Raw genomic sequence first — 27,361 nt, 5'->3', positions numbered from 1 at the left:
GAATTGCATGGGATTTATACACAACGCTGCTTCCTGAAGCTGTAGTCGGTGTTTGGAATTGCCTGCACATGGCACGCAGCACTGCTGAACATAACTGTAGTTACACAGTTATACATAGTGGTACAAGCATGCACTTGGCAAAACTGCGTCTACTGGAGAGACCCGAGGCAATGGTAGTTATTAGTGCAGCTTTGTGTTTGGGGTGCTGTTGTGTCTCAGTACAAGTACAGACTGCTTGATGTCTATCCTAAGTGATTCTTCCCTATTCCTCTATCCTTTTTGATAATGAAATTAAGGTGTTCATTATGCTTAGAAATATTTGGATTTGCTGAGAGGGTAGGGAGGAAAAACACAGAATTCAGGCACAACACATTTACCAAGTGGTAACAAGTCATTGCAGGTTAGCCAATCTCTGGTAACTACTTGTGTGCATGGTCTTAGCCTGCAGCATACACAAACGTAATTCAAGTTGGTTTAGCCCTTAAGGTAAAGTCAGTCTGACAACTTGGAAGGGATTACATCTTTGAACCCTTAATCAGATAATTTCCATGTAGCAACACTAGTTCTGCTCATAACGTTAGTACAGTGCAGCAATGCTGTAGAGATAAATGCCACATCTGAATTCTGCCAAGGTTTCTACTTAAGCAGGACTGAGGAATAAAACAGTTTAGTTTGGTTCCAGCTGCCTTTTGATTTAGAGTATAATTTTAAAATGATTAACAGAGTTTGTGCACTACATGGATTTTCTAAAACACTTTGTGATGGAAGTCTTCTGTTTTGTGGTTTTCCTGAGTAGCTTGGGCAATGTTAGTAAAATTTTTCAGTTTGATATCCTTTTTATGGCCTCCTTTTCAAGAATTCAGTATTTTCAATGGTGAATTTTTCTATGGCCTCTTGCCTGCAGCGATCTGCTGAGTTCTGTAAAGTAGAAAGTTGATATTTGTGTTTTATTTTTCATGTTAATCATAATTAACCAAATTGACTGAATTACTCTGGCAATGCATTAAGTAATGTGAGCCCTATGCCAGTACCTTGAATGCGGCTATTTTGGGTGCCCACAGCAACCTCTTTGAACATGCTGATGTTCTGTGCTGTAGCTACTTGTTGGTTTGGGGTTGGTGTGTGGGTTTTGTGTTGGTTTTTTTTTTGTTTTCTTTTTCATTTTAAATTACATCGAGTTTCTGTTAAAAAACTGACAGGCAGGAATAATGCATTACATTTCACAGAACCACAGAATCACAGGTTGGAAGGGACCTCAGGGGTCATCTAGTCCAACCTTTATTTGTCTTATCCCAGGAGTTTTCATTCCTTTTCAGCTCTCTAAGAAGCTGCCAGTAGTAAAGCACTGCGCTTTTATTGACAGAAGGTGTGTTTTTTCTGTTTAAATAACTTTCACCATCATCTTTGAAGTAGCCCACAGATCTTCAGAAGTCCACGGACTAGAGTTGAAAACCACTATATTACTGTAATACTGTTTTCTAATCTTAGTTTTCTTTAATTAAAGCTATTTGATCATATTTGTAAATTAAAACTGAATACGTATGTGTATATACCAGAAAAGTGACATATTAATATTGAATCAATGAACTTTGTTCTCTAGAAAAACTTCAAAAGGCAATGCCAGTGGGAGTGCAACATTCAGTCATGGAACCCTGTGAAGGGTAGGACTCAAATTTGCAACACCTACGCGATGGCTGAGCTCATTGGCCACAGCATACTGCCTTGAAACTCTGGGTCATTATTGCATCAGCCTCTCTACAAACCTATTTTTTAGAACAACGTGCTAATCCCGCTGCACATGCACACTTCAGTCTCTTTGGGGCACAAGGCACATTTGGCCTCAGTGATGCTGTAATTCTAAACGACACCCTTAATCTCTGTTTTACAGATTTTTCCCAAAGGGAAATCTAACGTGGGATTTGTCACACCTAACTTTAGACGTCTATTGCGAGGTGTTCTTAGCTAAGCTGGGTATCTAGGTCTCTTGTTAGTTAATGCAGATGTGGTCAGTGATATCAGTGGCATTTTGGTTTGCCTTGTGGGGATGATTATTATACTAGATTCTTTGGTTGAATTTGTTCCAGCCCTGATGCAGGCTGCTAGCAGGAAATATTCTTGTGTTGTTAAGGCCACTTTATAGCCACAGACAAATGCTGGGTCTGCATCTGCTGGAAAATGCAGATACTCTGTGCTGGTGCGGCCTCACCTCGAGTGCTGTGGGCAGTTTGGGGTGCCACAGGGCATTAGGGATATAAAGCTACTAGGGAGTGTCCAGAGGAGGGCCATGAAGTTGGTGAAGGGTTTAGAGGGGAAGCCATAGGAGGAGCAGCTAAAGTCACTTGGTTTGTTCAGTCTGGAGAAGAGGAGGCTGAGGGCAGACCTCATCGCCGTCTGCAGCTTCCTCCCAAGGGGGGGAGGAGGGGCAGGCGCTGATCTCTTCTCTCTGGTGACCGATTACAGGACCCGAGGCAATGGCAGGAAGGTGTGCCTGGGGAGGGTTAGGTTACATCTTAGGAAAAGGTTCTTCACCCAGAGGGTGGTGGAGCCCTGGAACAGGCTCCCCAGGGAGGCAGTCACGGCACCAAGCCTGGTGATATTCAGGAAGCACTTGGACAACGCCCTCAGAGATATGGTGTGAATTTGGGGTTGTCCTGTGCAGGGACAGGAGTTGGACTTGATGATCCTTGTGGGTTCCTTCCAACTCAGGGCATTCTGATTCTATGATACATCTTTGTACTGTCGTTAGTAAATATGTTCCCCCCCCAGTTAGAAATTACTGTCAACTACATTGTTGAAAAGGGTAACGGGGAATTTTTGAGGTCACATATTTGGCATAGTGTCTGGAGAGCTTTGGAGTGTTTGGTACATCTACCTTTCACAGCCCACCCCATTTTTCAGAAGCATGTGTAGGGTTTGAAATACTTAAAAAACCCAAAACCAAACCAAACCAACAAAAAGAGCAACAAAACCAAGTCAACTTTTAATGTAACACTTAAAATACTTTCCTGGGAACAACATGAGTAGGTCATTCAGGCTTTTGCTTGTATCTAATGTTAAGATTTTGTATCCCCTCTCAGTGCACTGATGATACGTTTCTCATTCTCAGGACATATATTCCATAACACTCTGCTTTTTTACAGCTAAAATCCAAAGCTTTCAAATCTGCTATCTCTTGGAAGTGCTTCTCCCTCAGTATCACTCTGGTTTATTAGGTGTAAACCTGCCTTCCCTCCCGCCGGGGAGCCCACCCTGCGCCCGCTGCCCGCACCAGGCCTGGCCCAGCGGCACGGCTAACTCTACGTGGCCGCCAGCATCCGAGCCGCCCGCGGCAGCCACGGAGGGGCACGGCCGGAGGGCCCCGGGCACTCAGGCGCGGTCTGCCAGGCGCCAGCCGCCATGTGGAGCGGGAGGTGGGGAGACAGGCCCTCGGGCCCTCTCCCGCCCCGGTTCGGGCGAGTTGGGATGGACAGCAGCGCCTTGCGCAAGGCACAGCGTTCTCTCCTACTCCAGAGGCGCGCGGGGCCGTGCAGGAGCGCCCGTCCCGCCGCCAATGCCACGCCATGCCCTGCCGTGGCCTGCCCTGCCATGGCGGCCCGCGGCGGTACGGCGCATGCGCCCCCCCCCGCCCCCCCCGTCGTTTCCGCCCGGAGCCGTTTCCCCGCGCGCCGCCGCGGCCCCGCCGCTGCTTCCGGTGTTTCGCTTTTCTCTTTCCGGCCGGTGCGAGGGGAAAGATGGCGTCGCGCAAGGAAGGCTCCGGGGCTGCTGGCGGCGGCTTCGGCGCGTCGAAAGGCAAAGGCAAGGCCGCTGCCACGGGCGACTCGGCCGTCAAGCAAGTGCAGATCGACGGGCTGGTGAGCGGCGGGGCCGGTGGGGCGGCCGCTAGCGGAGGGGCGGGCGGGGCGCGGCGGCCTCGTGGGGCCGGTCCCGTCTGTGGGACGGGGGCCGGTGTCTGTCCGTCCGGTCTGGGGCCGGTGTCTACCTTAGGGCCGCCCGGGCGCCCCGAGGAGCGGGAGCAGTTCCGTCCTCCTCCCGATGTCCTGCACCCGCGGCCGGGCTGCCCCCGCGCCGCCCTGGGAAGGGGAGCGCCGCCCTCCCGGTGCGAGCCGGAGCAGGGGCAGGGGCCGGGCCTGGCGGCGATTAATCGCTTTTAAATATCCTCTTTCTGCCTTCAGCTCCGCGGCTCCGGCGCCCGGGCTTCCTGCTTCCACCTTTCATAGCTCAGACTGTTGAAAACTGCACAGGTGTAAGCGCACGGTGGGGTTTTCCCTCATTCGTCGTGCTTTCTGCCTTCTCTGCCAAGACTGCTAACGCCTGTTGTGTCTTATTAATGCGAAATAAAAGAAAACGACGAATTGAAGGGGCTTAGCAGAGGATGAAGCCATCCAAATAGGGGCGAAACTTGTGGACCTTAAGCGAAAGAGTGTCTACTGAAGTTGTTTCTTGGCTTTGCTACTGGATGTTTTTGTGTCTGTTCATGCCTCATACAATTGATATTACTCACAACAATGTAAAGTGGGGGGAAAAAAAAAGTTACTTAAACTTCTTCAGGATAGAGGCATTGTTTGTGACTTCTTCGTTGTCTTTCCCAAGCATCACTGGGACACTACACCCAAGTGCGAAGGAGAATCAGTATGCTGGTAGTGAGAAGGAAGATCATAGTTTTGGGGCAAGTTTTGAAGCCTACTTGGCATTTATTAGTGATAGTCCCCAGTCATTAACCTGGAGCTGCACAGTATAGTAAATGTTTTGGAAGAGGGAGTAGCTCTTATGAAAGAGGAAATTTGAATTAATCAGAGTATTTCTGCAGTGTTCTGTTCAACTGTCTGCATATCTGTGGCTTTGGTGCACATAGTGTTTTCAGGGAGTGGTGAAAATGAAATGTAGCCCTGAAAATATAGCAGCTGACAGCAGACTGCTGCTGTTGCAAGCCAGATAGACAGTGGGGTGTGTGTGTGTGGCTTTCTATTAGCAAGTTTGAGGAAACAATGAAAAAGGGAATAGTGAAGAGCAGGCTACAGGTTGGTGCCTTTAATTCCCTTTCTGTGGGTGTAAAAGTTGTTTCAGAACTGTTCTCTAGCAGATACGGAATCTGCTTTGTGAACTACTGTTCATGCTAATGGACTCCGAGTGACCCTGATGGTCTGCTTCTGACAGTCCAGCACATACCTATGAATACTTCTTGCCTTTTTTTTTGCCCCCCTTCTGTATATTTCTGGTACAGCACAGTGCTGCCTCTTGCATGGAGCCTGTATGGAGGATGGTAACTTAGTGAAAACAGTGGAAAGCTTTCACCTTTCTACCCGCTGAAGATGTCTCCCAATGGATCTTCCACAAAACATTCTCAGGACAGTAACAGTGCGGTTCACAAACTTCCATGACACCTGTGGTGAAGGGAAGTGTCGGCATAAATTTGCTTGCTATGTAAATAAAGTGGCTTCTGTTGCAAGTCCTTAGAATCTCTTACTGAAATTCTGCTACTGCTAAAAGGTTTCTAATATCTTACCAATTTAAATTTCTTATCTGTGCTCTCACAAAGTAACAAGACTGCATCGGTCAACTTGGTGATGACCAGGGTGATTATGTGCCAAAACTGGGGATGAATTTGGGTGAGTGTCAGGGAAGTTAGCGATACTTTTTTTGTCTGCTGGTGCCTCATCTCTTCGCCGTGGCATAAATAATCCTTTCAAATGGGACTGCTTTGAAAGCAAACACATGTTATGTAGGTTGTTTTTGGGTCTGTGTATGCAAAACAGAAGATGCATTGGTCTTCTGTATATGTGAGAATGTGAAAGTACTTTTAGAAAGCTAGTTACTTCAGAGGTACAGTAAAGTGAAAGAAAATAATATTAGTAATGAAGAAAAGTTCTAAATGTCAGTATGTTACCTTAAAACATAATACATAATGATGCAGCAGTACCTGCTTTTCTGACCTCCTTTTAAATACGGTACAAGCAGAGCATCCTGTAGTTAACTTCTTTTTAATTTTAATCTGATTAGTTCCTTATTTTATTCTGTAATGGTGTAATTTGGATTTAGATCCAAAAATTCAGTCCAAAACAGAAAAGTGCAATTTTGTTTCAGGTAACACAACACTAAATTAAAAAGCACTGCCATGGCAGGAGTAAAAGCTAAAAAGGAAAATCTAACTGATAGGCTAAATTCCCATAACTTTTTAAAATGTTAGTACTATTAGAGCATTTTGCAAAAGAGGAAAAAAAGGCACCAAAATTTAGGAATATTGAGTGAGAACCATGTCACATTGTAGACACTTGATAACTTGATTGAGGTACCTGAATGCTTGTTTATAAAATCCTTCTGAACTTAAATCTGAATGTGGATTTCCCATCCTCACAGTTTGACAGAAAGGAGGGGAAAAATACAAATCTGTACCTTTTTCTACCAGCTTTTTTGCTAGATAATTCAGGATTCAGTCATCAGGTTATACATGTGGCTAGCTACTGGATCAGCATCATGATGAAATTCCAAGATTTTATTCTATTTTTGATAGCTTGAACATGGTTTTGTTTTCTGATTAATTTTTGAGGTCTGTAGTAGTCAGAAATTATCTGTGTATACAGTTATATTGGCAGTTTCGAATTAGGAATTACTTTTGTAAGGCGTGGTAAGCAAAAGTGGGAGATGTCCTTCATCCAGGTCAGGAGTACAATGAACGACTGCAATATCAAAGAAAATTGACTCTATCTGGTTGCTTTTACAACACAGGAAAAGACACTGATTGCATGTGGATTCAGAGCCATTGATATTTAAGAGGTTTGTTAAATAAGGCATCTTTGAGGTGCTCTCTTCTTGCAACGGGCCATCTTTTGAATTATTGAATTGAATGGGTATTTTGGTTTAGACTATGTGATGAATAGCAATATGAGATTTCTGCTGTTCCTTTTAAGACAACATTGCGATCTACTTTGGGTTTATTTAGTAATAAAGATTAATAGCAGCAGCCTATGCTTGTTCTGCAGACCACTGTGTTTTACTCATCCCTAGTGAGCAGGGATGTGTAGCCTATGCAAGGATTTGTACAACTGTAAAGGGTAAAATAGTTTCAGTTGCATATTTTGGAAAGTCCTGATATGTCACTGGTCTATGCCATCATAAAGTACTTGTGCTGATTCAGCAAACAAAGTATCCCATGCGTTTTAGTTTTTTACTTTTTCAGTTTTTCACTTTTTCAGTTTTTCAGCTTTTTCTGATATAGCAGCATGTCAGAAAAATTACATGCTTAATGAAGAAACCTACAGTGAAAGCAGTTTCCAGTGTAGGTGGTCTGGTCTTTCTAAGAAATTAGAAATCGTACGGTGAAAAATAACTCCTCAGAAACTCACATTAGAATGTGCTTTTTCTTTCAAACTAGATGTAAGATTTCCTGTGTTTGTTTTTGACCATCCTGAGAAAAAGATTGAAGATGAGTGCAATACATCACACTTTGTTGCCTTTGCTTCCTGTTGTAGAAATTTGAAGATATTCCATCGTGTTCTCTCTGCTCAAGTAGCCCAAAAAAACCTGTGTTCACAGTAGCGGTGATCACATGCATAGGATATTTCTGTCTTCCCCACCTCTTTCTTTCTTTCTAGAAACAGTAATTGTAGATTTTATAGTGAGTGTCCATCTGCAATAATCACAGAAGAACAAATGATGATTTCAGTGTAAGAACTGAAAAATAAAAAAGAATGACTGGGTTTTGCAGCTGGTTTGCAGTGGGCTTTTGGACCTAATTAGAGCTCACACCTTCTTAAAGCTATTTGTTAATTTGGAGTATCGTAAGCTTTTTTTACCTTGTGCAGATTGCTTTCTAAAGGCATTTTTAGAAGGTGAGCGAGCTTGTTCTTCACATAATCTCCTTACTCTGCTCAGCTCACTACTTGCATGGTGTCCGTAAGAAAGAGAGCTCTCTTGAAATAAGTTTAGTTTCCTAAGTTTAGTACAATCACCAGCAACTTTGGAAGTATAGGTGGAAGATCATATATGAGCATGGAAATATCATGCAAGTTTGCCTTCTATAGGGAACTAGGCCGATAATTCTACTCACTTAGTGTCTTATATTATTGTAACGTGTATCTGATGTGGTCACGTCAAACTGTTTTGTAGTTGTGTTTTAAAAGTACAGGGTTAAGATCACCTTATGATCATCTTTTGCCATTTGCGGATGTGAACTTAAGCAGAATTCAGACATATGAAGACTAAAAATTACTTTGGTTTATTATTAGTTCTGTGTCTTCTGCATTCGCTCACCTGCCTGGTGGTAGATCAGGGTAGCTAGTTCTAGAGGTACCAGCTGCATTCACAGTTGATCGCAACTGTATTTAATTGTGGACATGCCACTCAGAGATTGGAAGAGTTGTCGTTGTGACCAGACACCTAGGAGTCCCTTGTAGATAGTTAAATTTTGTGTCTTTCCACTTTTTTATTGAAAGAAAGGATGTATAACGTAGGCTTTTTCTAAACCTCACAAAGGGAGGAGAAAGGGCAGCACAGCTCTGGCGTGTGTGTGTGCGAGGAATGTGTGGAAGGAAAGAACATATGCTTTCTTCCCAGTTGCTCGTGTGCAGCAGACTGTCGGATCCCTTTTTCCTGCTGAATGGGGAAGTAGCAACAAATAACACCAAATTTTGTAACATGTAGCTTTTACTACCCTTGCTGGAGGTCCTTCTGTTTTTTGTGTAGCTAGTGGGGTCCAGGTATATGAGAGCCATTCTATAGCTTGAGTGCTTATATATTTCTGGCAAAATCCATGGATGTAGTTTAGACTAGGATGTGCATGACTCTGTGAGCCATTTTTTCAATGCTTATAAGCTTGCTAGATTTTCAGTTTCACAGTTGTATGACCCTTTGTAGCAAGGAACTCAAAAGCCACTCTCAGGATCTTCCTCAAAGGAGTAGTAATTATCACATGCTGTCTGAAATAAATGTAAAGCAGTGCCATGATCTGCTTACCCTTTTCCTTTTTTTGCAAGAGGTGATGATGGACTTTTACTTGTTGTAATTCTAGAAATTCTTTAGTGGGGGCTGATTCTTTTTGGAATTCAGCTTCTGAAATTAATCAGATTTGGTTCACTGACAGTATGCTCTTTTCCTTCAGTAAGGTGCAATAAATTTCAAACTGTAAGCTGATGGATTTTGGAACACAAGCATTAGTTATTCCTTTGAATAGAAAGAAATTTTCAGGTTAGCTGAACAGACATGCAGTTTTCTTTTATGAATACCTACCTGTGCAGTCAAGTGACCTTCTGTGTAAATCTACCAAAAGGAAAGATGTGCTTTCCTGTTTCTTGCAGGAAAGCAAGGGCGAAGGTTAGGTTACCACAGGATTGCATTTAGTGATGTCAAAATGCAGAATAAGGTCCATAAATTTGCTGGAACTTTTACAAGACTCTTGGACCTACGCTTATTAGTCTGAGTGGTCTGAATTTGTAAAGTTGGGTATGAATATTAATTTTCTTTATTCCTACAAAACATCTTAAGCCTGAAGTTCAAACTTCAATTGCACATCTAAAACTTTTGTAGCTGTCTAAAAATGATATATTTTCTGGGAGTGTGGTTAGTGGGTCTCTAGATTGATACAAATAGCTATATTGAAAATAACCTTTTCATGGAATCACATGAAAAGGTTTTTTCATATCTTGGTATATTTTTCCTTAAAGCTAACAGACATCATATTTCCTCGTTTTCATTCTTTGTCCTATACTCATTTAGGATCTGTATTACACCATGTAACAAAAAATATTTCTGTTATTATTTGGTGTTATGGCTGTGTCTGTCATGAAACACTGCTCTGTTGTATAGGGCTTCAGATATAAAGTCACTTGTTGCTGTTTTCTTCAGAACACTGTTATTTACTTGTTTTCCAGTGCAATATTTGAAATTAGAGAGGGTAAAAAGGAAATACTGTGTTAATTTTGTGCTTATTGGATTAATGATAAAGGTACTTGGATTTCTTGCATCTGCAATTTTAAATAAGAACCATTATAACCATAGAAGAGTAATGAACAGTTCTGATCAGCTGCATTTCCTGATATTTATTAGCTCTTAAACTGCAAGGTTTTTTCAAAATTACTACTCTGCTGCTGCAATTTTTATTTGACCTCTTTTACATATGCACTGGATTATAACCTCTAACTATATGAGTGCTGTTTACTCTATAGTACCTTTGCATCTTTTCTTTCACACAGCGAAGTCAGTAAATGAGGCAAAGTGGACAGAGGAACTCTGGTACTAAAGTAGCTGCGCTGTGACCGTGAGAGCAAATAAAACAAGTTAGTTTGTTGTCATTAAAAAGTCTTGTCTTCTAGTTTGCTGCATTATTATAATGGCAGTTTGCAGGGTAACCTTGTTTCATGTTTGTAGTAACTCTTCAGCATTTGCTTTTGCAGTATTATTGTTCTTGTCAACAAAATAATCTTACGGATGAATATTATTTAGGCTCAGTATAACATTGCTTTACTGCAGGTAGTGGGTTGATGGCTCTAGGGTGTTGTGAGACTTTGGTTGTTTTTCATTTCCAGGCTGGTTTCCCATTGCTGCGTAGCCTAATCTTGGAAACTTGTACACCTGGGTAAGCTTATTCCTGGGATACCCACAAGTTTAGTTTTGTATAGGGAAGCAGCATGCAGATTCTCCAGTTCTTAAATTTGCTGCTGCTGAAAGTACCAGCAAATGGTGTAGTCCTAGTAAGAGATTCTGAATTCCCATCAGAGTTTGAAGACTTTTCTAGAACACTTTTTTAGTGAAACTTCTAACCCTACTCAGCTATCTAAAACTACTTACCAAGGGCCGCCTCTGCATATTTCTGCAGTTCTTGCAATTTCAGTGCTTATATTGGGCAAAATATAAAGCTGTAAAAGCAGAGATGAACTAGTGTATCACTTGGAGATGTAACATCAGGTAGGATGAATATCATTTTTACTAGAAGAGCACAAAAGCTTATGTAATATAGAAATTGAACTAATATTCAAAAACAGAGTTATTCCGTGGGTGGATTGTGGGTCATGTCTGACCACTAGTATGTAGATAATGAGTATATGCAAACTTTCTTCTGGGAAAATAATGCAGCTGTGGGTTGGGTGATAGGGATCTTTTAGCAAAGCAAGTGTGCTGGCTGCTAGGCTGAATAAGTGTTTTATATTAATCAAGTTTGCCTTCAGAGTAGTCACAAGGAAGTATGTTGTTACTGGGAAGCTGTTTCATTCTTTGTAAATCCTCTGCATGACAATTTCTAGAAAGGAAAATAAAAGTAAAGGAAAATAATTCCTCATCCAACTAAATCCTTAAGCACTAATATAAGGCTTTTTTTCCCTTTTTGAAATCCTAACCTCTTCAAATTATGTATGCATTAAAAAATTTATATCCAGTAATGCTTTTGGAGAATACAGTGGTGACTGCCTGAATAAAGTTTTCCTATACATTGCTCTTGCATAACAAAAAAATTAGAGCTTTAACAACATGCTAAAGCATTAATACATGTCGCTTGTATTATTTCATCAATGAGAATGTTGTTTCCTTTTTTTGTTAAATCACTGCATATTAATTCTTATGACATATTGTAGAATGTAGCAAATGCTACATAGAAACCTATAGTCATTTTGAGAAGTCTATTCCTTACTTTCATAGCTGCTCATGTAGGAAGGCTTTAATACCAGTAATAAATTGCCATTCTGTAGTTAATGAATATTGCTAGAGCTTTTAACAGAAGCCTTTATGGATAGCAATGGGTGATGCATACCTGAATCTTTAGGCCATCAAACTCTGAGATGAGGGTTAGAGGCCATGTTAACGCTCAAGACAATCTTCTAATGCCAGATAATATTTGTTCAAGTTACTTAATTCTTTGTCTTTGAGTACATATTTAGGTGTACTTCTTAAAGTTTGTATAGTACTTAAACTAAACCTTAAGATATCCTTGTCAGTTTATTTATATTAAATACAAATGTATATTGGCTAAAACATAAATATGTCAAGAAGATGGTTAGAAGTTGTAGGCCTTGTCTGCATTTGTGCTTGCACCAGTGTGGCTATAGTGTAGACATGTCTCTTGTCTCAGGTATAACTGAGTAAATCAAAGATTGTTGCTTTGAGCTTCATTGCATCACCCCTGATTTGGTGATGGTGTAGTGGGCCTAATGGTTTGCATTCTTACCTATGGTGCATAGAGGGGGTTTGTATGTACGTATTTATTAATGTAGATGATAACATGTGAGTCTACCTTTTTAAAAACACCCTAACATTATTGAATTTTTTTTTTCCATAGTTACACTACTCATGGTTGTGGTATTTTAAGTTGCTTGTGCCTTGCTTTCTTATTACCAGCCATTTTTGTCCTAAAGACGTATGACAGAGAGGATTGTATCCTCAGCTGTTAATAGGGAAAGCCTAGTTGGCTTCTTAGGTGAGGAGCTCTTTAGGATGGTATGTTTGATCACAGTAAATGATATAAGGTACCATGTTTACTGAAAATCGGTTTTTGAGACTTATCTTGCAAATGCTTGTTTAAGCACTTTTTCAAATGACAGCACTTGGAAAGAAAGCAATCAATTTCTGTAGTGTTTGAGAAATAGGTAATAACAGTGAAGCCTGTATTGAACTGGCTGAAAATCTTTGACATGTCTTAAGTTGCGAAGATTGTGCTTTTCCTAGCTTTTCTTGCGGTTTCTTCCTTTCTCCTTTACCCTTTTTGGTAAGGATACCAAAGAGGTTCCTTTTTTTTTTTTTTTTTCCCCCCAGAGGTTCCTGAAGAACACCCAGACTGTGTGTTCTGCCTGCTGTTCTCTCTACTTTCTTGACACTGCAGAGCTGTAGAATGGCATTTTAGGATGTAACATTCTTCAGGCTGTATTGTGTTTTTTGTGTCCTCCAAAGAAGTTCAAATGAAATTTTAAGTCCAAGTTTAATCTCTTCGACTTTTTGACCCATTTCCCTAAAAACTTAGATCAGATTAGAATGGCACTGAGAGTTTGTGAATTGAATACTAGCTTGATGTGTTCTGTCGTCTCCATGGTTCAAGGCATCCATGAAGTGTTTTGTGTTAGTTGGGTGATGTGTATAAATTTTCTGTTAATCTTCAGGTACAATGAATCTAAACCAGGGGGAACCTTCTGACATAGAATCCGTGCTTACATTCAGAAAAAGTGTTGAGGTATACTAGCAAGTTGAAAGCGGAAGAACCTCCTTGGAATAAAAGACTTCCCATTTTTCAGGCTTAGTGAAGTTATGAGGCATCACACTGTATTGGTGCTCGCACTCCTTCATCCCCTGGCTGGCTACCTCATTCGTAACACTTCAGCAGGACAGTTAATAGCACTCTGTGGAAAATGTCCCACGGTGTCTGACCTGCTGGGTTTTGTGAGCTAGCTTCGTCTGTTACCAGAGTAACAGTGATACAAATCAAAGTGGTAGGGAGTTGAGTGAAGTGTGCCAAGAATGTTATCTGTTGTCCGTGCTCTTTATGCCTCTTCTCACATGGGCACATTTCTATTTAAAGCAAAATAAAAAAAGATCTGTTTGTTGGTTTCTCTTTTTGTTATTTTGCTAGCCTAGGGTTCCCTCAGTTCTGGGTCTGTGAGTGTGGTTTTTTTTTTCTAGCAAGGAAGAGACATTTGGTTTTTTTTTAAATTGTAAACTCTTATTCTTGCTATTGATTTCCTTCTTAAATATAGCCACTATCCTCTTTGAGATTTCTTAACCAGGAACAGGTAAAGTACCCACGTCATGGTGGTCTGAGGATTAAAATTTCAGTGTGTCTTGCCAATGGATAGCAGGTATACTTGCTAACATAGCACAAACTTTAAATGATTTGTAAGAGTGCATTGGTGCACTCAGCATCTACTAAGTGTCATGATAAGTATACTCTAGTGAGACATTTAAAACTGGAACATCTGGTATCACTTCATACGGTGAAACTAGTGTGCTGACAAAAGGAGTTAATCTAAATGTGGAGGTGGTTTAAATGCGTCGAGCAGTATTACACTTCAAGACTTGAAGGGGAAAATATTATTTCAAAACACCTTTTTTTTGCTGTGTGTGAGGAGAAATAATGCATTGCCCTCTACACTGCTGTCATTAACAGTTAAACTTCTCATTATTTTTTGTTCCTGTTCTGTGTATATCAGACTGGTCTCTTGCCTTGTAATTATGTATGCAGAGCTGTTGAAAACAGTAAATCGTGCTCTTGTGATATCTGTTTCACTGTGTTAATACCAAGGACAAGAATATTTCCAGCAGGTATCTTGAAAATAATTTTTTACATTTTAGTGATTAAAATGTTACATAGAAACATTAGTAATAAGCATTACCTTTGTGTCTTATTTAGGTGTTAAATTTGACTCTGTTATCTATGAGTGGATAGCTGACAATTGCTGGCTTTGTTGCTGAGACAACATTATGTCCTTTTGCACACTGAAACATTAAATATTCTCCTTTGGTTTTCAGTTTATTGTAGCAAAATTAGACCTTTGAAGCTGACATGCAGCATGGTATAGTTGAGGGAAGCATACAAGATACAGTGGGCCATGGGGCAGAAAAACAGCAGGTACAGGTACTGAAAGGCCCTTTGTGGCACGTATAAAATGAACATCTTTTATGCCCTATTATATCTTAGGACGTTTTCGTCTACCTTTTGAGTAAATCTTACAGATCTTATGAGAGGCCGTGTAATAAGAACAAGTCTCTTGTTTTTCCTAGTCTTTGACAGAAGATAATGTTTTCAACTTGTTGTTGCTGTAGTCTTTTTTTTTTACTGATCTTTCTTTGCCAGAAACATTTTTGGATATGATTACTTCGTGTGTTATTTTTCTGTATTTACACACATGCTCAAAATAAATTCTCAATGATGGTACGCTTTTGAGCATGCTGTTCTTTCACAATTTTTTTTTAGTCTTCAGGCAGCGTTAAGGTTGCAGAGATGTGATACTTACTTTAACAACAATGGTTAGCAGTTACATGATGTTACTGCATGTTAAATAGTCTCATCCAATAGTCTAATATCAAGAATGCAAAGGCAGTGTAACTGGTTTAACTTTGATAATGTCTTTTGTAACATGCATACACAATGTTTAGGAATAAGCATGGAAATATTCTTGAGTGACTTGTATGTGGATGCTTATTTAAGATAATTTTAATGTTAATAGAGGCTTATTTACTCATTGGAGTTTGGAGATGCACCTGAATTTTGCTGTGTGTGCAATAACAGGCTAATTCTTTTATAAATGTTGGTCCTTTACTGGAAAAGGAGGCTTAGGATGTTGCTTTGAGCATATAATGCTTGTCAGGCTCTGCCTTTGTTCTGCTTAAATATTGTATCCTCTTTGCAGTCCCTTTGCTGTGCATCTTTCCCGTTCCATGGAGCCCCACGTCTGTGCAATACTCAATATACATACATACTTGTGTTAAGGAAGTGTCGTGCTTTTTTGGTGTTCAGGATTTTAGGTGGAGGTGTAAGTCAGTTCTTACGAATATTTGGAGTTTTTTTATGCATATCTGGGGAAAATAAGCAATCTCAGTGACAAAATTCTTCACTAACATAGGGCTGAGTTCTGAGCACTTAAGACAGTTATTTTTCACTATTACATTATTATCAGTTAAAAAAATAAACTCTTAAACTTTTTCAATTTTAAATGACATAGGGTATTTACTGCAGCTATCATGTCACTTTTTGGGAACAATGTGAAAGCTGTACTGCCTTATCCTTTGGCGCTCTCAGTGATAAAATTAGAATGGTGGTTTTTAATCTCACTGTCACAGTGGTTATTATTAGAAATGGAGTTATTCTGGAAGTGGTTTTCACGTGTCAGTGTTCAGATAGATGGTGATACAAGGGCAAGTCTTATCTCTATTTGAAAGATGAGGAAGCTGAAGCTTACCGATAATAACTGACTTTCATGTTTGTTTCCTCAATCTCATACTTTAAGTCAGCAGGAAAACTGAGACTCCGTGCAGGCTCTGTTCTTTGGCTTGCCCTACCTGTTACTAGGAGGATCTGTCTCTGTCGCAGCCCCTTAGCACATACCAAGCATTTGCCAAAAAGGATAAGTGCTTGAATGTGGAAAAAATTGTTGCGCAAAAGGTTATAAATTATTAAAATGACATGGAAGTCATGTCCACTAGGGATTTTACTGGTTACTTGGAAGCATCTGTTGAATACATATGGAAGTCATGATTTTAAGACACACCCTTAAATAGTATATGTATTCCAGTTTTGTTGTGCAGGGTACGGTCTTTGTAAAAGATCAGTAGTCTCAGATCAGCCTCTGTTTCTTCCTCCCCATCTAGCTCTGCCCTATTTTAGTAATTTTTGGAGGTCAAATAGGTAAGGGTAACAAATAGGTAACGGTAGTTTTTCTGCAGCTTCAAAATGATAACAGTTGGCACAATCTGCTTAATAAATATGCTGTTAAATAAAATCTGATGCTGATTTTGGCTGTCATTTTCAAATCTTTTTATAAGAAGCTGCTAGAAGTTGATGCTGAAGAGAAAACCTTTTACTTGCAAATACACTACTAGCTCAATGAGCACTGTGAATATTTGAATGATGGTGATTGACTAATACACAGAACATATGAATCAACTATATGTGGAAGTATAAGCATAAGGCTCTGGTGTATCGAGCGGAAAATGTTGAAACTGTGCCTGCCTTTACTGCTTGTATATAATTTCCATATGTTGTACTCTAAAGGAATATATTCATCAGCGTTCATTCTTCAAATGATGGTTAGGTATTGAATTCATTAAAAGTAATAAATATAAATTGTATTGGTAATTTACAAAAATTGCCTGAAGTACTGAATGCTTTGCAAAGATTTGAGTTTGGTGAGGTTTGTGAAATAGGAGAAATAATACACTAAGTAGTCCTGGGGAATTTCTCCATCCCACTCAAAACTAGCAGAATTTTGGACATTAATCTTACTACAGCCCTATCGCTGCCTCCTGACAGTGTGCTAATAACATCTAATGCCCAGCTGCTCGTACGATTGAAGTCCTGGCACTGCCATATAGAAACGTTTCTACAAGGAAGTGATTCTGCAGTGCCTGTGGCCCTGATGGTTTCCATGGGAATGAGCATGAATCCAGGTACTGTGAGATGTGTTATGAAACTTTGTATTGTGGAGCAATACATTCTATCAGTGTGTGAACAGGGCAATGGAGAATTTAGATATGCAAATGTAATGGTGCATTTTTACTTACATTGAGGCAGTATTTAAAGTGCACATTGTACACTTTACATTAAGTGCACATTGTACACAGTATTTAAAGGCTTGCGAACAGCCATGGAGATGGTTGTTAACCGGAACTTGTTGTACAGTAAAAAAAAAAAGAAAGAAGGAATGAAAATGAATGAAAAACAAATGAAAATGTAGTAGGACAAAAATCAGAAAGAGATTGGCCTGCTTGGTAAAACAAACCTTGATTAACACACACCTTGATTAAAATTCAGTACTTTCTTAAGTTTTAATAAACTTTGCTTTTCTTCACTGTTCAATGTCTTTTTCCTTTGGTGCACTGCTGTTTGTGCTGAACTTCTTCGTTTGCAAGAACAAGCAGCTCTCTTGGATGTGAGTAAATAAATGATTTAAACAGATGTTTCATGGTACCTACAAGACATTAGCTGATTATCTTAAGTTCCCGACAGAGTTGAGGAAAACCACAGCCTATGAAAAACCAACAGGCCTCTAACCAAACCCCAGTAATCTCCCCTTCTAATGTTGTATTTGTACAGAAACAGGCATAGTGCCTGTATATTTCAGTTCTTCAGGCTGAATTTCACCCACCTATTTATGTCAGTAGCAAAATCTTTTTCATTTTATATTTTAGATATTTACCAGTTTTAGTTCTAGGTATTAACTAATAGTTTGTTTCATGTTGTATGGTTTTATATAAAAGTCAGTGATTTTTAGAATTTGGAGTAGCTTTTTTTCACAGGCTTTACTTTTTTTTTTTAAAATCCCTACAACTTTTGAAGTGTCCCAGTAACAGAATGAGTAAGAAGCTAACCGATGTGTACAGGAGGTGGCTGTGCTGCCAGTAAATACAGTGTATGTGTCAATTACTTGGCAGTGCCCATAGGGAGCCTGGACTTGCACTGTGTGAATGACCACCTTTGCTGGAAGACTGGGACTGCTGGAAGGTTCAGGCAGGCTGTATGGTTGTAGAGAAAGGCCCTGTTCTTGTTAGACTGCATTTTGCTCTTGCTTGAGGGGAAATTCTAGAGCTCTTCAATAGCAGCAGTTTGGAAGTAGTTCCTCTTAAAAAGGGAAAAAACAAAATGGCTGAAAGAGTGGATACTTACAAAGTATTTTATATGGGGTGTTATCTGGTGGTGGTTTAAGCTTTGCACTCAGTTTGCGTTGAACGTATTGCTGAGATACACACAATCTATATAGCAGTTACAGAAAGTGAAAAATTACCTGAATGTGTACTTTCTGTAGACTGAGCTTCAGGGTAAGCAAGGTACAACTTTTCTAGCTGTGCCCCAAAGAGCGCTCATAACCGGTTAATGTGCAGGAAGGAGTGATAAAATGCTTCTTAGCATGGCACTTACTTTGAGTTGTGCTTTGAGTCAGCTTCTTACTGAGATAAAGTGCAAGGTATATTCTATCTAGTGTAATGCTATGTATGGATATTATCACCTGTGTCCTGTTGGAAAAAAAAAAAGCGACAGGAAAGTGTTGAGTTAGATGGCTATAAGTATTTTATGAGGCGGGAGGTAATATGGAAAGCCATCAAGATTCCTGTAATTACAGGGTGGTACAGTTCCTAAACTAAGTAGAAGTGACAGAAAATACTGACGTTAAATCATTAATCTGTTATGATTTGGGTAGTTTTATTCAGCCTAATGTACATATTGTGGAGCTGCGCTCCTTTTTGAAGGTTACTGATGTTCCCTTTTGTAGTTAACTCATCTGAAATCTTGAGATTTACAAACTGAAAACTAAGCAGGTGATATGGTACCAACTGATGGGGTAAGTCTCCCAGGGAACAAAAAGCTTTGGACACTTTTCATATGCTTCCTAATACTCAAAAGTATTCAAATAGTATAGGAGCATGCAATGTGTCGTGTGTGTCTGTGGCACACCCCACCCCCTTCCCCCCCAAAAAAAGCCCTTACAGTTCCAGATGGAATATTTTCCATTCAGTTTAACATCGATTTCCAAAATGATCTGGTACTGAGGACCTACATGAGACAAAACCAACAGAATCCTATGACTTATAATTTCTGTGTGAAAATATGTGGTATCCGCTGCTCGAGGACCACCTCAGATCAATATCCATTGTTCCTACTAGTTGAATTCAGGCTCAGCTCCAGGAAGCTTCCACTCTTGTGTCAGAAACAGATTTTGATACTTGTACCTGATTGAGATGGTATGAAATGGCATGCATCATTCTGTTATGCCTCCTATGTAATTACTGTTTTTAAGCCCCAAATTTCTGTCATGTTCAGAAATAAGTTTTTAACATCTGGAGTTTATTAGCTGTTGAATGACATACCATGTAAGCTTACTATTCCAAGAAATGTATTTTCAAAGGCTTAGTAAATGTTGGTGTTGGGGCTCTAGCCAGTCAAGATGAAGGTAAAACGTTGTGGGGCGTTTCAGGCCTTCTGTCCAAGGGATGACTTTATACTTGCTAGACGGAACAGTGAGGGCTAAGAGTTATTATTTCTGAACTTCCTGTTCAGAAACAACCCTTTTTTAAAGTTACCTTGGTTTTCAGGTCCACTCAGTCTAGTCCTTTTGGCCTTAGATTTTGTACAGTATGTTTAGATTAAGTATTTTTCTGATTACTTGTCAGGGAATTAAAATATCTGTCAAAACAATTACTTTAAGATGTTGAAGGTCTTAATGGAAAAGAATAATTATTTTTTTACTTTTCCTGAGGTAAAATTGGTCTAATGGTTGTAAGAGCTTTTATTCCAAAGTTAAACATGAGGGGAAAAAAAGAATAAGTGTTTAGGCATTGATTGTGTCAGGAGCGTTAAAAAAATTAGCACTGCTGAATAAGAGAATCTAGAAAAATTAAAAAATCTCTGCAGATGATCTAGAATATGCATTTTGGTGAATTCAAGGTTTGATGTTCATAATGATTTTCATGTTTCTCAAGATTAGCATAATGTGAAAAATTGAGTTTCACCTCTAATCTTCAGTTCACCTTGTGGCATGACTTTATGTAGTGGCAGTCTTGTGCCATGAAGCTTTATATCCAGCACCTAAAAGCTTAGGTTATCAACCTGTTGGTTTTGCGCATTTGACACGGTATCTGCCAGACAGTGCTTTCTAGAACATGTTTCTGTGGACTGCAGTGATGAAGTTGGAATTTTTTGTGTGTCTGTAAACATCTGTCTCCTTAATCATCCAGAGGAGAGTGTTATGTGTATTAGACATATGTTTTCTTACTCTTAACCGTTGCAGTGGTATCTTTAATTTACTTCAGAGTTCCTTTTCTCCTGGCAGGAAAGTTGAGAGACTTTGTTACCATCTCATCAAGTGGTGCTATAACCAGGAGACAAATCAACTTGAGACAAGATTTTGCTTGGTCAGCTTCCAGAACTTGTCTTTTTGTAAGTCTAGGATAAGCACTTATCTGTAGTGTCTAAAAAAAACCAACCCAACCCAGCACCGCTCCTCCCCCCCCCCCCCCCCCCCCACAAACCCCAACCTGAAAATATGTTAACATTGCTCATGTTTCAATCTATCTTGCTCTAGTTTTCTTTTTGCTTTTTTGCAGCCTTTGTTTAAAAACAAAGCCATTCCATGCTTACCTGAGGATTTCAGAACTGTTAAATTGAATTTAATTTCTGTGTAGCTAATTGGTTAAGTTTCTGTACAACACAGGTTGTAGGTTTGATTTTGGTGTAGTGTGTGCGGGGAAGCAAGCAGGGCCACTAAATTAGTGTAAAATTTGGTATGCCTTCATTTGGGTATTAATAAACAGGTAAACTAACTCTCTTTTTCCAGAGGTGCCATATATGCATTTTACGTGTGTCAGGTAGATGCCTTAATTTTAGGCACCTGATTTTAGCACAACTTAAACTCAATTACATGACTTGCTGTAAGTCATGGTAGTTGAGATCTATCCATTTACAGAAATATATTAATGATTCTCTCTTGAACTTTGTGCTAGAATTTTAAGTAAAATTGGTCATACCGTAATGCTTAAATGTAAAAGTTCATGGTTTGAGTTTTAAGTATACATATGGAGAAGGCTTCATATGTCATACGGATGTATTCAAAATATATCAGACACCATAAGCGGTAATAGCTTTCAAGACTCTTTTGCCAAGCTAAATGTTGATCGCAGTTTCATTGGTGTCAAATATTGAGAGGATGTGGGCGTCATGGCACCTTCCGCATTTGATGCCCATGTTGATTATGGTTGGTTTGAAAACAGCTACATAACACAGTGTTATTTACGCTCTCTCCCTATCCTCTCCCCAGATGCTGGCAGTTGGTGCTAGTGGTTGTGCCGACAAAGCTTTGAGTGAGAAAAAAAATGTTAAACATGCAAAAAGATTTAAAAACTTGATTTAAGACTAAATCAGCTTGTTACATCATGTATCCAGTGGGTTGACAGAGGCTCTCTCCTGTTTGATATCACATCTGTAAGACACAGCACAGGTACTGGAAATCTGGTTTCAATGTGGTGACTTTCAGCTCTCTGGAACACAATCATAAATGAATCTTCAATGCTTTGGTTTGCTGTTGTCTCTCTTCAGAGAAATACCAAAATGTGCATCTTGGCATATTCATGTCCTCACAGCGGAATCTTCCCAGGACCCCCCCCAAAGGCTGATGATACTTCAGCTGGGGGTTCATGTTATAGCTATTTTTGTAATGAGATATAAACTTTTGAAATTAACAACTGTGATGTCGGGATGTAGCCAAAGTTAAAATTTGGCATTATACTCCTACAGCTAAAATATGTATCTTTGAAGTTTTTAATAGTTTCAGAATGGTTCTTTTTTGTAGTATGACTTCATTCTTAATGTTTAAGCAGTGCTTTGAAGGTTTGAAGATTAGAAGCACTGCTGAACTGCAAGCTCTTTTTTTTTGTTAATTGAGGATTAATAGCCATTAAAATCTTGCAAGTGGCTTACTCCAAGTGATTAAATTGCTTTGGTATTTTGAAGACTAAATTTACAACGCTGGGGGACGCGAGTTTTATTTAGTAGTTATTTGTATACCCTTTTCTAAAGAGTCTGTGTACCTGAACATTTCTTAATACTAACTGTATTTACTAAATCAAGCTGCATACCATTATTGACTTGTGTGTTCAGAGGTATCAGAATTTAGAAATCTGGCCTTTTCTTTTTTTTTTTTTTTTAAAAAAACCACAGTAGGTCAAGTTACTTTATACATTTTCTACTTAAGTATATAGCCTCTCCTGGTTGACCAGCTGTATTACTTAACAGTAACAGTTGAAATATGGTTTGGTTACTGTTAATTTCACGTAGCAATGGTGTAGCAGGAAGGGTCTAAGGGAATTTAAAAACAATTATATAGTTTGTACAAAGAACCAGTATCTTTTAGTAGATGAATAGAAGGATGGGAATTGTAAATAGTGTTTGGAAAGTGAATCAGCATTTGATTAAAGATGGGTTATACTGGTGTTCATTTAGATTTCTTTGGGATATTTTTTTCTGTGCCATTTGGAAAAATTGATTTGTGTTTCTCAGTGTGTTGTGTTACTTGCATTATTGATATTAACACTTCTTACATTTATTTTCAGACCAATAAAACTATACAGATTCTGTTCTGATGCTTCATAAACATGGCATCTTTTCTGGGAAATGTCTAGATATAAATTAGTGTTCTCTTTTTGGGAGTTCATGATTTACTCGGTATAAAGTATTGGTTTGTACTGTCAAATCAGGGAATGTCATGGTATTGCCATTTGTATAGTGATCAGCTCTTCCTGCTGTATCTAGACTAGCAAACAAATGGAAACAACATTTTTAATGTTTGAAACTGGTCTTGTTATCACTAGAGAAATAGTTCTACTTTACATTTGAAGGTCTGTTTTTAGTACTGAGACACAAGTTCCAGTGCATGTTTCCCTCATGGTCATATGGTAGCATTTTGATGGCAGGTTTTTCAATCCAAGTTTAAGAGCCTGCTATACTGAAGACTTGTGTCTTATGTGATAAATAAAACTCACCAGAACAAAGAACAAAATGAAAACAAGACTCGTGTCATTGGATGCATTTACAGATTTGTTCATTTATCTTTTTATAAATGATTTTGGTAGCTAATGTGTTTTTCAGTGCAGTCGTAAACCTGAACTTCTGCAGCTTGCTAAGGGGTGTTAAATTTAGAGTAGTGAGTTCATGACCTTCTCTGCTACCTTTTTCAGACTCTGTTAGAAAACAAGCTTGCAGGTAGGCCTAAACTAGGGTCTGCATCTCCCTGGATAATATCAGCTGCGGTCCTCAGGCTCGAGATTGAAAACTGCAGGCTTGTGTATCTTACTACTTCATTATGTATTGGGGTATTTGGTTAGCATTTAAGTGTTTTGAACTCTGAGTTTTATCTCCCTGAAAAATCATTGATACTCGACAACAACCCATGCTCTTTTCATTTGCGGCTGCTTTCTGTGAGCAATTATAATCAGAAATGCTGTGATAAAATTGGCATTGTATCACAAGTGCTCCTGGAATGAAATCAACATGCAAACAGGATTCACAGTAACAGGGACAGTCAGCGTGCATAGGAAACTCAAGAGCAAATGGGGAGAAAAATACTGGGAAAGGTGCAGTTTACAAGACTGTAAAGGTGTTATGCAGTAGGCAGAGACCATGCTGTGCCATAGTGTGTCTGGTTATGGATTCTTTGACTGTAGAAGGCAGTGTATAGCAAATATATGATAAACCTTAACTTCACACTAAATGCAAGTTAAATATTATTTATATGCTGGCTCTGTGATAGAAGGCATCTGTCTCCTACATCTAGGTGGTCTTGACCTGGTGTTTGCTGTACTGCTTTCAGCATTGTTAAATTCTACTTCACTGTCCCCTGATCTTATTTTCCTTACTGTTTTCCCATGAAATGAAGTTTACGAAGCCAAAGTATCTCTTTGTCTCTCTGCTCTGTAGACCTCTTAACAAGTTGGATAAAAAGGTATGGCTTCAGAGGACTTGAAGGACAGATGTGAATGTCTGTTGGGGTGAAATAGTGTTATCTGCCTGCAATTGAGAGGCTTCAGTGCAAGTGTATCTGGATGCAAGAGAAAGCAGAATTGAGTGGTATTGTGAATAAACAAAGGATCTGTGAGTGTCCTGTTCAATACTTACCTTTTTCCAACTAAGTTGGATAAAGGTATTTATTTTCCATTCTCCTTCCACCTCACAAGCAGGCTGTATGTGAAGCTCTTGTTTTCCCATTTTACCCCAAGAAGGCAGTGTGTTTGTAAAGAATTTCTTTTCTAGCCACCTTTTTCTTCCATTTAACCTATATTGTGGTGCTTTAATTCATTAATGGGGTTTTAAAAATTGCGACATAAAATTATGCTGAACAGCCAAGGAGAAAGCTAGGGACAAATATAGGTTCTGATGTGTAAATATGAGCATAATTCCCACCCACTCACCCCCCCACTCCTTCCCCGTAGAATGTTCACTAAATACCAGTATTTGTAGAAGATCTGTTCTCAGGGTGGTTGAGCTGAAATCCATTACACTAGTCTGTTTGCCAACAGACATTAAAGTAGTATTGCTTTAATGACAACACAGTCATGAGACATTTTCTGGTGCATTTTGCTCGGATGGATTAGGATTTAGTGAAATAAAACCCACTTGTGCTGTTCAAAGTATAAGTTCTTTAAAGTCTGACTGTGGTTAGTTTCTTATCTTGTTCTGTTTCTTGTTGTTAAACATAAAGTTTTACTTAAGTGTAAAGTGTTTCTGGCAAATGATTGACTGTTTTTGAGTGGTTTTGTTCATACTGTTCTAATTTACAGTATCACCTCAGGAGAATTATTCATTATGGAGTTCAGATTTAGGAAAGGAAGTGAGAATTTTATTATTAAAAATACGATGAGCAATTTGTGCTCTTTTATTATTCATTATTCTTAAATCTCCTATGACACAGTTTACAAAATATAAATTACATTATCATCTGAAGTACAACTGCAATGAGATGTACTTTGCGTTAACCTTCAACTGAAATTTGATGCATTTTGTGCCTTTTAAAAATTTCCTACCAGTTTCTGCATAGTTACTTTCAAGGTGTTTTGATAGTTTCTTGTGCAATGTTTCCCTCAGGAGGGAGCTTATTGCCCCTGCAAGATAGCTTTTAAAAGTTACAGCAATAAGGTAAAGTAAAAAAGATCAATATTTCATTTTAGAAGGGTGTTTCAGAAAATTGGTTTAGAACTGCATTTTGACTGTTCATTTAATGGTCTTTTTTATTCTCCTGTAATATTAGGATGGCCTCCAGTTCTTCAACCTGTATTAAAATTGCTGGTGTTTCAGCAAGTAGCTCACTTGGTTTGCAGCTCTAATTTATGCAACACTTCAACAGTTGAAAAAATGCCAAATATATAATTCGAGGACAAAAAACCCCATTGCATAGTATGATTTTCTTATCTCTGTGTTCTAGGTCGTGTTAAAGATTATTAAACATTACCAAGAAGAAGGACAGGGGAATGAAGTGGTCCAGGGAGTGCTGCTGGGTCTTGTGGTGGATGACAGACTTGAAATCACAAATTGCTTCCCTTTCCCTCAGCATACAGAAGATGATGCAGACTTTGATGAAGGTAATGGTTACAGTTTTGTAAAAAAGAAGTATGTGCCAAAAAGGATTTTTTTTTTCCACAGTGACCAGAAGCTTGTTTGTGATCAGAGAGTGTTTTTATTTGACTTGAAGTGTCAGTGGGTTGCAATCCTGCATATCCAACCGAAATACAGTCTATGGGAGGAAAGTTATAGGGATAGATACTGTATTATAGGAACACACTTATTTTCGAGTAAGACTGTCCGCATGGGAAGTTACATAAGTTTCCAGCCTGTAATTCATATAGACTTTAAATTTTTTTATGAAGATGGCTGTGTGTATGTATATATACATGTACATATGCATGTAGTCAGGCATATAGATTGCCTCTCTGTACATTTATTTGTATGTGTTTAAGTACTCATTGAAGGCCTGGAGAGCAGAGCTTTCAGTTTAGGAGGCAATGGTTAACTAGAAATCTGTGTGGTGGTAGAAATTGGTGGTTTCTATCTGTCTTGGTGTTTCTTTGCATTACTAGTAATGTTTTCTTATTGCCACCATAAGTCAGTATAATTGGCTTGAGACAGAATGGTATAAAATGCTTAAAGTTTTAATCTTGGTAATATGTGTGTGTGTGTGTGTGTGTGTTTAATGATGCTAGTAGAAATGCTTCTTTGTTACGGCTTACAGAGAGAGCTTAACTTCCAAGATTAACTAGGGAGGAAATGTAGTCAAAGTAGTTGTGGTTGGAAGTTTGGTTCTATCTAATTTTGATAATTCAGTATGAGCGAGATTATTTAAAGTATAAACTTTTTTCGTATAATGAGGTTAGGTATTAAATTAATATTTCTCTTTTTGTAAAGAATCTTGGACTCTATCTTTGAAACAGATAATTTTAAGAATTCTCTGTAACTTCGTAAGGTTTCTTAGCTGTTTGTTGCTTTTATTGTGGGATTATACAATGTACTATATGGGGGGTGGGAGCAAAGCACAAGGGAATCTTAATTGTCCTACATTAAGATGGTGCTCAAGTGAGAACTATATTTTATTAAAGCCTAAAAGGTGTTTTAAAGATTCCTCTCTTTTGGAACTCTTCAAAGGATTGGAGTAATCTAAATTTTTAGTTGGAGCCCATGCTTCAGTTTTTCCTGTAGAAAATGGCTGAACTGTTTCCATGTAGCTGATAGGCAAGCAAGGAGTGAAATAAATTTCTGAGTTTTTGAGATGGATTCATCTCACCATATGGTGACTACCATGATGAAGCTGTAAGCCTGTGATCTTGTAAGCAAGGTTCAACTATTTCTGCTCAGGATAAACTTTATTCCAGGAAAGTGACTCTTGTTACCAGTTTTACTTTTTCCCTTTTTAGCAAGTAGGCAATAATGCTGTCATTAAGTAAGGTGCAAAAGGCAATGCTTGTGGAGCTTCCCTCACCTAGATGTCTTAGCTTGCCAACATTCTGTTCCCATGCTGCAGGCACAGAACAAAGAGTAAACTCTAGCCAGAGTGGAGAGTGAACCTATCACAGTGATGCTGATGTATGCCTCCAGCAGTGATGGGGAATTTGCAGCCAGGTCAAGGGAGCTTATCTGTGCTGAATCGCAGAGTCATTTAGATTAGAAAAGACCTTTTAAGATCATCGAGTGCAACTCTTAGCC

General features: G+C 39.0%; 1 protein-coding gene across 1 annotated transcript in view; it reads left to right on the top strand.

Moving 5' to 3' along the window:
* Positions 1-3,644: 3,644 nt before the first annotated feature.
* The window catches only part of EIF3H (eukaryotic translation initiation factor 3 subunit H), an 89,985-nt gene continuing 66,268 nt past the window's right edge, over positions 3,645-27,361 (top strand). The window contains exons 1-2 of the mRNA XM_075085639.1: positions 3,645-3,851; positions 25,590-25,746. Of these exons, the coding sequence (XP_074941740.1) occupies positions 3,732-3,851; positions 25,590-25,746 (277 nt within the window). The 5' untranslated portion in view covers positions 3,645-3,731. The remainder of the gene's footprint in view (positions 3,852-25,589; positions 25,747-27,361) is intronic.

The sequence above is a fragment of the Phalacrocorax aristotelis genome, chromosome 2, assembly GCF_949628215.1.
Source record: "Phalacrocorax aristotelis chromosome 2, bGulAri2.1, whole genome shotgun sequence".
In the NCBI taxonomy this organism is placed as follows: Eukaryota; Metazoa; Chordata; class Aves; order Suliformes; family Phalacrocoracidae; genus Phalacrocorax; species Phalacrocorax aristotelis.
The sequence above is the reverse complement of the archived record's forward strand: the minus strand, read 5'-3'. Positions and strand labels throughout refer to the sequence as shown.